This window comes from Lotus japonicus, chromosome 3, assembly GCF_012489685.1.
Source record: "Lotus japonicus ecotype B-129 chromosome 3, LjGifu_v1.2".
NCBI classification, from domain to species: Eukaryota; Viridiplantae; Streptophyta; class Magnoliopsida; order Fabales; family Fabaceae; genus Lotus; species Lotus japonicus.
Genome location: NC_080043.1, coordinates 93354446 through 93364449, shown reverse-complemented (window position 1 = coordinate 93364449; position 10004 = coordinate 93354446). Strand labels below are relative to the sequence as shown.

The 10004-nt window shown below is 32.3% G+C and overlaps 2 protein-coding genes across 2 annotated transcripts; one reads left to right on the top strand and one right to left on the bottom strand.

The window, feature by feature from the left end:
• Positions 1-356: 356 nt before the first annotated feature.
• Positions 357-977, top strand: LOC130747562 (auxin-induced protein 15A-like). The gene has a single exon (XM_057600535.1). It carries the CDS (start codon positions 518-520, stop codon positions 794-796), a length of 279 nt encoding a protein of 92 aa, XP_057456518.1. The 5' UTR covers positions 357-517; the 3' UTR covers positions 797-977.
• A 1330-nt stretch (positions 978-2307) lies between these two features.
• On the bottom strand, positions 2308-5942 carry LOC130745042 (uncharacterized). Its single transcript, XM_057597191.1, has 3 exons — positions 5423-5942; positions 3615-3746; positions 2308-2836 (listed from the first exon to the last, which is right to left on the bottom strand). The coding sequence occupies exons 1-3, from the start codon at positions 5694-5696 to the stop codon at positions 2526-2528; spliced, it is 717 nt and encodes a 238-aa protein (XP_057453174.1). The 5' UTR covers positions 5697-5942; the 3' UTR covers positions 2308-2525.
• Positions 5943-10004: the final 4062 nt, after the last annotated feature.

The window sequence follows — 10004 nt, the reverse complement described above, 5'->3', positions numbered from 1 at the left end:
ATTATAATAGATATTGCAAACCCCACCTTCTTGAGTGAAGGCCAGCATATTAATCCATTTGAAATAAAACAGATGTATGATCCCAAACATCAAGAATGGACTCGGTAGTTATCCTATGCCTTACAATTTGTCTGGCAGATGACACTTACCAGATGTACATCAGCATTAATATTTGCTATCAAAGTGTAGAAAACATGTCTAAAGCATGTTTACAAAAATATGGAGTCCCAATTAATGCATGAACAAGCATTGCAGGTAGATGCTTCATATTGGCCATTGTTTGAGAAGGTGGGAAACAATCTTAAGACAACAGCACCTGATATCACTTTAGGAGGCCCTCCATCATTCAACAATTATTTCTCTAAGACTTGGGTTTCCAAAGAACCTAAAATCCTATAAATACACATCTTTCTTTCACAAACAACACAAATCATTGGATCCTCAAGTATTTAGATTCAATATCTGCTTGAATCTGAGATCTTTGCTTTGCTCTTCTTCCTTCAAACAAGCACAGAACATGGGTTTCCATTTACAAGCTATTCGACGGGCATCATTCACGGCTAGCAAAGCAGCTTCAAAATCTTTTGAAGTACCAAAGGGCTATCTTGCAGTGTATGTTGGAGAGAAACAGAAGCGGTGTGTAGTCCCAATATCCTACTTGAACCAACCTTTATTTCAAGACTTACTAAATCAAGCTGAGGAAGAGTTTGGATATGATCATCCCATGGGTGGCCTCACAATTCCTTGCAGAGAAGATGTTTTCCAACATGTAATTTCTTGCTTGCATGGGAACTAATACTAAATCTCTCACTATAGCTTATTGACATAGATTAGGAGAGAAATTTTGTACAATAGGCATCTTCTTAACTTGTAAAAATTACCCTTTTCATGGGAAAAACTTACCGTCTGAATTACAATGAACTCAGCTACCAAGTCTTTCTGTTTATCAATTACATTTTTCACTTTTCCCTGCAACTAGGCCCTATACAGTAGCAAGGCTACATTCTGTTAAAAAAAACGGAAGAAAGAAAATCAGACTTAATTGTTATCATGAATTCCACACGACTAACACTAGAAATGAATGTGTGATTCACTGCCAGGGCAGAGCTAAAATTATTCTTCCTAGGCAGAAAGAGGAGTATCAATCATTAGTGTATTTGGGACGGGATTAAAAGATTTTTTAATTTTATGCACACACTTTTGAAATAGTATTATTAGGAATGAAGTGTTTGGGTAAATTATTTAATTAAGCGCTTGCAGGAAAAAGTGTATATCGTATAAGTGCTTATTAATAATCTAATTTGAGAAACTTTATGAAATAAGCTGAAAATATGTTACATGTAAGCATAAACTCTTATTCATAACTTAATCTAAACAACTTATGATAATAAGCTCAAAACAGCTTACAAATAGGTCATATTGAGACAGCCATTCTCTTACATATGTGTGCCCTCTTTAAAGATTTGTGGAGCTGTCATAGCTGAGCAAAAATTAAGTGCTGTTCTCTGCCATGGCATGATTCTGTTTCATAAATGAGGGAGGCCCTGTTTCCTCATCACAGGTGATATTTCAATTGATTCAAGCAACATCTTCACATGAGCTTGTTTTCTGTTTTAGTGCCACAACAAACTATATTCTGGTGACAAGTGACTGGTCCTTCTCTGATTGAATAATGTCCAAAACTTAAATCATTTGAAGATATTGTTTTTTTTTCTTTTGTGGAAGAAAAAAAATTGAATCCTAATCATCCATTAAAGGAGGAAAAGGATGTTCATAAGCTAACTATTTACATTAAAGGCTAGTTAACATTCCAATCAAACTGTTTTTTATCCAAAAGCAGAATAGACAATCAAGTTTGGAAGTAAAAGATAGGTAACATTCACTCTTCAAGAGTTCAGGAATAGGAGAATGATTAAAAGGTCCTAAAGAAAAATACTTTGCAAATCATCAAATACAGTTCCACTTGCTCCTCTCAGATTTATTGTCAATTTTGTACATGAGAGGATAACTCAAGCTGGTTTAACTAAATTTCACAAACAATAATCAGACAAGCAGATCATATCATCAAATAATTAGTATCAATAAGAAGTATGGTGTTCTGGAACATTAGGGAAATCTACTTTTATGCAAAAATCTAATAATCTATATTGGACATCATCAAATCAGTGAAGGATATATGTAACCAGCATATGCATTGCAGGGGGCACAACAAAGAGAAACTACTAGTGGATCTAGTTGTACCACCAAAGTGGTTATATAAATTTCTCACCACAGTCCATTAAGGGAAGCAACGCAAAGGAAAATAACTTTGAAGAGCAAATGGAAGACTATTCAGTCTCTTGAGTTATATTTTGGCACAAAAGTTTACAATATCAATTAAAACATGTTACATTCTCTCTGTCCATAACTATTTCAATCCAATGGCCTTTCTCTGCTTACAAAGGCAGATTAAAATGAAAAAGAAGTGTCTGCTGTACAAAACTATCTCAAATAATCTAAGTCAGGATCTTCTCCCCAAAGGGTTATCACCTATTTAAGCGAGAAGTGATATCTAAGAACATGTCTTCATCGCAAGGAATTGTGAGACCACCCATTGGATGGTCATATCCAAATTGTTCCTCAGCTTGAATCAGCAAGTCTTGGAATGAAGGTTGTCTCAAGTATGATATGGGGATCACAAACCTCTTCATTTTCTCTCCAACATAAACTGCAAGATAGCCCTTTGGCACGTCCACAGCTTTTGCAGAGGATTGGTTTACAGCAAATGATGCCTTTCTGATACCTGGTAAACGAAAACCCATTGTTGTATTGTATGTGTTAAGAAGAGACTGGTTTTAAAAAGATGTGTATATAAGATGCACGCTTTGAATTTCCAATGCCTTGAAGGATTTGTGTTGGTCCTAAGTGCTTTCAACCATGAATATATATAGATAAAAAGATATGAAACAAATTGTTGGCTACTTGAATGATCAATGAAGGAGGATAATGAGATGAGAGTCATGGGACCTATGGCAGACAAAGGCATATAAAAGGTCACATGGTGTTGTCTTAGAGGATTTTCTAAAGGATCACTGTCACATGTTATAGTAGATATCACAAGCCCCAGCTTCTTGAGATTAGGCCAACATAATTAGTTCACTTGAAATAAAACAGATGTATGATCACAAACATCAGGAATAGACTCTGTAGTTATCCTCTGCCTTACAATTTGTCTGGCAGATAAAACTTACCAAATGTACATCAACATTAATATTTGCTATCGAAGTGTAGAAAACATGTCTAAAGCATGTTTACAAAAATATGGAGCCTCCATAAATGAATGAACAAACATTACAGCTGGATGCTTTATATTGGCCATTATTTTAGAAGGTGGGCACAATCTTAAGACAACACCACCTGATATCTCATTGGTTTCACTCCATCATTTAACAATCATTTTAGTTAGAATTGGTTTTTCAAAGACCCTAAAACACTATAAATACACTCCTCTGGCCTTCACAAACAGCACAAGTCATTGGCCTCCTCAAGTATTTAGAACACAATCTTCTCAAAAATTTGATATCTTGTGTTTTGCTCTTCCTTCAAATAAGCACAAAAAATGGGTTTCCGTATACCTGCTATTCGACGGGCATCCTTCGCTGGCCAAGCAGCTTCAAAATCTTTAGAAGTGCCAAAGGGACATGTTGCAGTGTATGTTGGAGAAAAACAAAAGCGGTTTGTGATCCCCATATCATACTTGAACCAACCTTCATTTCAAGATTTGCTGAATCAAGCTGAGGAAGAGTTTGGATATGATCATCCCATGGGCGGCCTCACAATTCCTTGCAGCGAAGATCTCTTCCAACACATAACTTCTTGCTTGAATGGGCAATAAATCTCACTATGTAGGAGACTGACATAGGATAGTGGAGAAATTTTGTACAATAGGCATATTCTTGACATGTAAAGATTACCCCTTTAATCTGAAATGGGGAAACAATTACTATCTGAATTACAAATTGGAAAAGTTAATCCTCTATTTTTGTGTGTAAAGACTCTAATCTCAATAATTCAGCTACTAAATTGTTAAGAGGAAAAAAAATCAGACTTGATTGTTCTCATAAATTCCGCAGCAGAAATGAATACTTGATTCACAGCTAGGCTAAAGCTAAGATTCATTTTTACCAAACTGAAGTATCAAGCATCAGTCTAATTATTATGTTTAAAGTTTATACACAGATGTAAAGATTAAGGGCTCCCCTAATACAATAGATGCCACCTTGGTCCAAGGCAGGTAAAAATGGACTTAAAATTAAAATTTTATTACTTCAATGGATTGCATATATAGCTAAAGAAACATCTAATTTCTTTAACGTATATGGTTTGTATCCACCTGTAGATTACCTTATTTCTTTGGCAAAAATTTAGGCATGCCTTAAAATTTCCAACATTCAAGGGTCAGTGTTGTATTTATCAGATTTTTGTTTTAATAATGCTTAAGGCCATCTACATTTGATCTACATATTTTCACATCCTAATAAGTTTAGTGGCCAAAGTGTAATATACATAATTACATATGTTTTAGTGACAGTAATGTGGTTAGCTCGAATGTGGAACTACATTTCAATCATTTCTACCAAGTATCAGTAAGTTACAATATGTGGTCTTCCTAGCTCCAAATTCCAATCACATTCTCATTATTCGATAGCTGTCCATTAGAAATTATGGTTCTATAGATCAGATTCAAAGAAACATTACATTATCTTTATGTGAAGAACTCATGTGATATGTTTCATGACTGTCTAGAGCATAACCAGTAAGCCACTAAATCAGCTATTCAATTATTATCTTTTCTGCTGGAAAAGTCTATTTATATAGTTGGCTACCGTGTTGACAAGGCCTCTCAAATGAAAATTAATCCTTGATAAGCTCCTTGAAATTAATAACATGTGATCTTTCATTACCCCTTGTCTCCTGCTAGACCTCATCACATAGCTCATCAACCATTCATTTCAATGGAGAACAGCTCTGCCTTTCTTCAATAGAAACTATCACAAATTCCACTTGCTCCTACAAAAATTATTGTCAATTTAGTACATGAGAGGATAGTCCAAGCAGGCTTAACAGAATTTACAAATTAAAGAATCTGGTTTAACAGAAGTTCACAAACAATAAGGTGACTTGTGGATCAAATCATCATATCATTAGTATCAAACAATGAAAGACTATTCTGTCTATTTGTGTCATATTTATGCATAAAAGGTTACCATATCAATTCATTGAAATTTTACCAGAACATGTTACAATCTCTCTGTTCATAACTATCTCATAAAATGGTATTTTTCTGCTTACAAAGGCACACTACAAAGGAAAAAGAAATTTCCTGCTGTACAAAAAATTGCCTCAATTAGTCTATGTTAGCTCCTTCAATCATGGGGTTAGCACTTATTCAATTGAGAAGTAATTTCTAAGAAAATGTCTTCTCCACAAGGAATTGTAAGACCACCCATTGGATGGTCATAGCCAAATTGTTCTTCAGCTTGGTTCAGCATCTCTTGGAATGAAGTTTGCCTCAAGTATGATATGGGGATCACAAACCTCTTCATTTTCTCTCCAACATAAACTGCAAGATAGCCCTTCTGCACCTCCACAGCTTTTGAAGATGCTTGGTTTAAAGCAAATGGTGCTTTTCTAATACTTGGTAAACGAAAACCCATGGTAGTATGTGTTACGAGGAGACGGGTCTAAAGAAGATGTGAATATAAGATGCAAGATTTGAATTTCAAATGCCTTGAAGAATTTGTGTTGGTCTTAAGTGCTTGCAGCCATGCATATATATAGGTGGAAAGATATATGTAACAAATTGTTGGCTACTTTAATGAATGGTCAATGCAAGAGGGCAATGAGATAAGAGCAATGGGACCTATGTGAGACAAGGGCATATAAAGGGCTCACATGGTGTTGTCTTAAAGGATTTTCTGAAGAACACTGCCACATGTTATAGTTTACAATGCAAGCCCGACGACATTCTCGAGCAAAGGCCAACATATTAATGAACATGAAATGAAATATACGTATGATCTTAAACATCATGAGTGGCCTATGATCTATAGTAAGCCATTGCCTTATAATTTGTCAGGAAAATATCACTTACTAGAAGTACATCAGCATTAATTAGTATTATCAAAATGAAGAAAACATGTCTAAACCATGTTCACAGAAATATGGAGTACCAATTAATGCATGAACAAATGTTAGGTTGTAGTTGTATTGGAGCATGTTCGTTTGGTCACAAGTGGATGGTCTGTATTATCCATTGTTTTAGAAGGTGGGAAACAATCTTAAGACAACACCACCTGATATCTCTTTAGTAGGCCCTCCATCATTCAACAATTATTTCTCTTAGACTTGGGTTTCCAAACAACCTAAAACACTATAAATGCACATCTCTTGCCTTCACAGACAACACAAGTCATTGCCATCCTCAAGTATTTACAATATCTGCTTAACTTTGAGATCTGTGCTTTGCTTTTCTTCCATCAAACAAGCACAAAAAATGGGTTTCCCATTATATGGTATTCGACGGACATCATTCAACACCAGCAAATAGCATCAAAATCTATTGAAGTGCCAAAGGGCTATCTTGTAGTGTATGTTGGAGAGAAACAGAAACGGTGTGTGATCCCCATATCCTACTTGAACCAACCTTTATTTCAAGACTTGCTGAATCAAGCTGAGGAAGAGTTTGGATATGATCATCCCATGGGTGGCCTCACAATTCCTTGTAGTGAAGATAACTTCCAACTTGTAATTTCTTTCTTGAAAGGGAACTAAATGGGATGATGTAGCTGGCTGACATAGATTAGGAAAGAAATTTTGTTCATTAGGCATCTTCTTACCTTGTAAAGATTACCCCTTTTCACGGGAAATGAGAAAAACTTACTATCTGAATTACAAATTAACAGTTTTCACTCTATTTTTTGGTGTAATGACAATGAACTCAGCTACCAAGTCTTTCTATTTATCACTTACAATTTTCACTTCTCTCAGCTATGTCCTTATGCAGTAGCAAAGTTTTCACTACTTGCTGTATTTGCTTAAAGAAAGAAAGAAAATCAGACTAAAGATATTATTAATTTCACAGTAGAAATTAATATGTGAATCACAGCCAGGAAGAGCTAAGATTTTAATCAAACATTAGTTTATGTTAGGAATAAAGGTATCAGTGATATAAGAGAGAATTTAATTTGACAATTTTAAATGCAATATGAAAAGCCAATGTATATCTTGAAATTACAAATATTAGTAATGGTTGAAACCAGAGCAACAGGATATTCTACATTGATCAAAGAAGCAATAGTTCTTAACTTGTTATCACAAACTATTCTATTCATTCAAGGTATAGAGTGGAACCTTCAATGTAGCGTCCAAGAAAGAGTGTATCCATCTTGCAGCTTCTTCTGAGCTACTTGCTCACATCTATAATGTAAACCATGAAACAATGTAGTTCAATTCAGAATGACACGACCAATAGAAAAGAAATGCAAAGAATCCCAAGTTTATCAAATATCATATGATGATGTCCATGTCATTGTTAGAGACATGGCTCTTATGTGTGTTCATGTTTCATTAGCAGCAGCAACATGGTACATAGACAATTCAGAAAAAAACTCAAGTTCCCATGACAAACCAAGAAAATAATGAAATTTGGGGCAAGTTTCGTGCTTGAAGCGGTGCCTCTAAATTTTTTAAGTGAGCAGGGCTTGCCAAACGAACTTTCTTTTCAACCCTCTATGGGAAAGTAAGTCATCAAAATTAGGGTTAAATAGGTTTTTAGTCCTCCTAAAATAGCAAATTATTAAATTTGGTCCCCCTTTAATTATTTTAATAATTTTAGTCTTCTCAAATAGCAAATTATTGATTATGGTCCCTCCATCCATTTTTGTGGTATTTTGTGGCGGTTTACAAATCATAACTAATGCATAAAAACTACAACAAAATGTGTTAGTGGCTGTTTAAACCGCCACAAAACTGAATGGAACCAAATGCATAAGCTTTAACTTAAAAGTAGCTTTTAAGCTACAAAAAAAGTGAGGGTTGGTTCTAGTCTTTAGTGGCGGTAAATGAGGTGGGTGATAAAAGTATTGATGAAACCTAATTATTTAATATTAATTGTGATTTATATTATCAAACATATTAATTATTGAATTAAAAACTACTCATATTTTCATTATCATATTAAAAATATGGAAACTATTGATAAATATTAGATATCTTTTTAATTCTGATGTGTGTCAGAAATGTGTCACTCCTTATATATATATATGTCGAAATCCCTCAACTTTAGTACTTGTTTGAGTCGGAGGTCAAATGACCTTGACATGTATTCAGCCAAGCTAATGTGGTGCACCACAGGTAATTTTTTAATGTTTAATTTACATGTGTATAATTAAAAATAAAAATTAATTCAAAAATTAATAAAACTCTCATTACTCACCTCATTTCCACTTCACATAAAACTTCATCCCCCACCTCACCCGGCTCATTCAACTTTATCAAACTCAACCTTATCAATAGCAACACCAATTAATTATTAATGACTATTTATTTTAGTAAATCTTAATTTTAAAACTTTTCATACACATAATTATAATCACTAAAAATATTAATTATCCAAAAAAAATTCAAAAATAGTCAAATGAAACTAAATAAGTATATATAAAGTTTAAAAAAAAGTATATATAAAAAATATATTAAGTGTTAAAGTTCGTTAATGAAATCATCAACAATTATATTTTATTTTAACAGATCAACAATTATATTCAATCTCATGTATGTGTGTATTGTTTAAAAGTTAATTTAAATACAATAATATATATATATATATATATGTAATCAAAAACACCAAGGTGTCAAACTTTGTAGTTGCACCATTCCCTTTATTTTAACATAATCCTATAACGTTCAAAAAAAAACATAATCCTATAAGGTTAAAATTAATTTAATAAAAAGTAAAATAATTATAATTTTATTTCCTTTAATATATTTATATTTCTTGAGATCTTTTTCTCACTTTGATCAAATATAAAAGAAGTATATTTTAAATATATATATATATATAAGAAATATAATACGTGATAGCTTGAATCAATATGTATCAATATAGAAAAGAAGAACTTCCATCAGGCCAATTTAATGACATGTCACTCCCAGATTAATTCTCATTTGAGCTTCTCTTCTGTTGACACGTGTCACACTTAATTACTAAATAAAATTTTGACATATTTTATTTCAAATTCAAATCAATCTTGACCTATTTTGATTTAAATCTGAGAAACTTTTTCATAAAATATTAAAATTTTAAAGATTTGCCCTAATTATCTAAGATTTACCTATATAAAGTCAAAAACAAACAAAATACCAAAAAACTTAATTAATATAAACTATTAAAATCTACCAAATCACAATAAAAACTCATAAAATTATGAATTAAATAAAAATCCGAAAATTCAATAAACATACCGTAAAATTTAAGTAATACTCTAATTAAACTTTTTCTTCACCTAAAATTTATTTTCATAAAAAATCTTGAAACCGATTTTTTAAAGGTAATTTTAAATCTGAGAAACTTTTTCATAAAATTTTAAAAGATTTGCCCTAATTATCTAAGATTTACCTAGATTAAATAAAAAAACTAAAAATACCATAAAAATTAATTAATAAAAACTACCAAATCACAATAAAAACTCATAAAATCCTTAATTAAATAAAAATCCGAAAATTCAATAAAAATAACATAAAATTTAATTAATACTCTAAAAATAATTAGTAAAAACTATCAAAATCTACCAAATCACAATAAAAACTCATAAAATTCTGAATTAAATAAAAATCCGAAAATTCAATAAAAATACCATAAAATTTAATTCATACTCTCAAAACAAAAATTTTCTTCACCTAAATTTATTTTCATAACAAATCTTGAAACCGATTTTTTAAAGGTAATTTTAAATCTTGAAACTTTT

What these genes read in the sequence shown, in the direction of transcription:
- LOC130747562 (XM_057600535.1), top strand. Translation starts at nt 518, where the DNA reads ATGGGTTTCCATTTACAAGCTATTCGACGGGCATCATTCACGGCTAGC.
- LOC130745042 (XM_057597191.1), bottom strand. Translation starts at nt 5,696, where the DNA reads ATGGGTTTTCGTTTACCAAGTATTAGAAAAGCACCATTTGCTTTAAAC. An exon ending in TACTTCTCAATTGAATAAGT is followed by an intron (nt 3,747 to 5,422) that starts GCTAACCCCATG and finishes CTTGAAATGAAG; the next exon opens with GTTGGTTCAAGTATGATATG. An exon ending in GGATGCCCGTCGAATAGCAG is followed by an intron (nt 2,837 to 3,614) that starts GTATACGGAAAC and finishes ACACATCTTTTT; the next exon opens with AAAACCAGTCTCTTCTTAAC.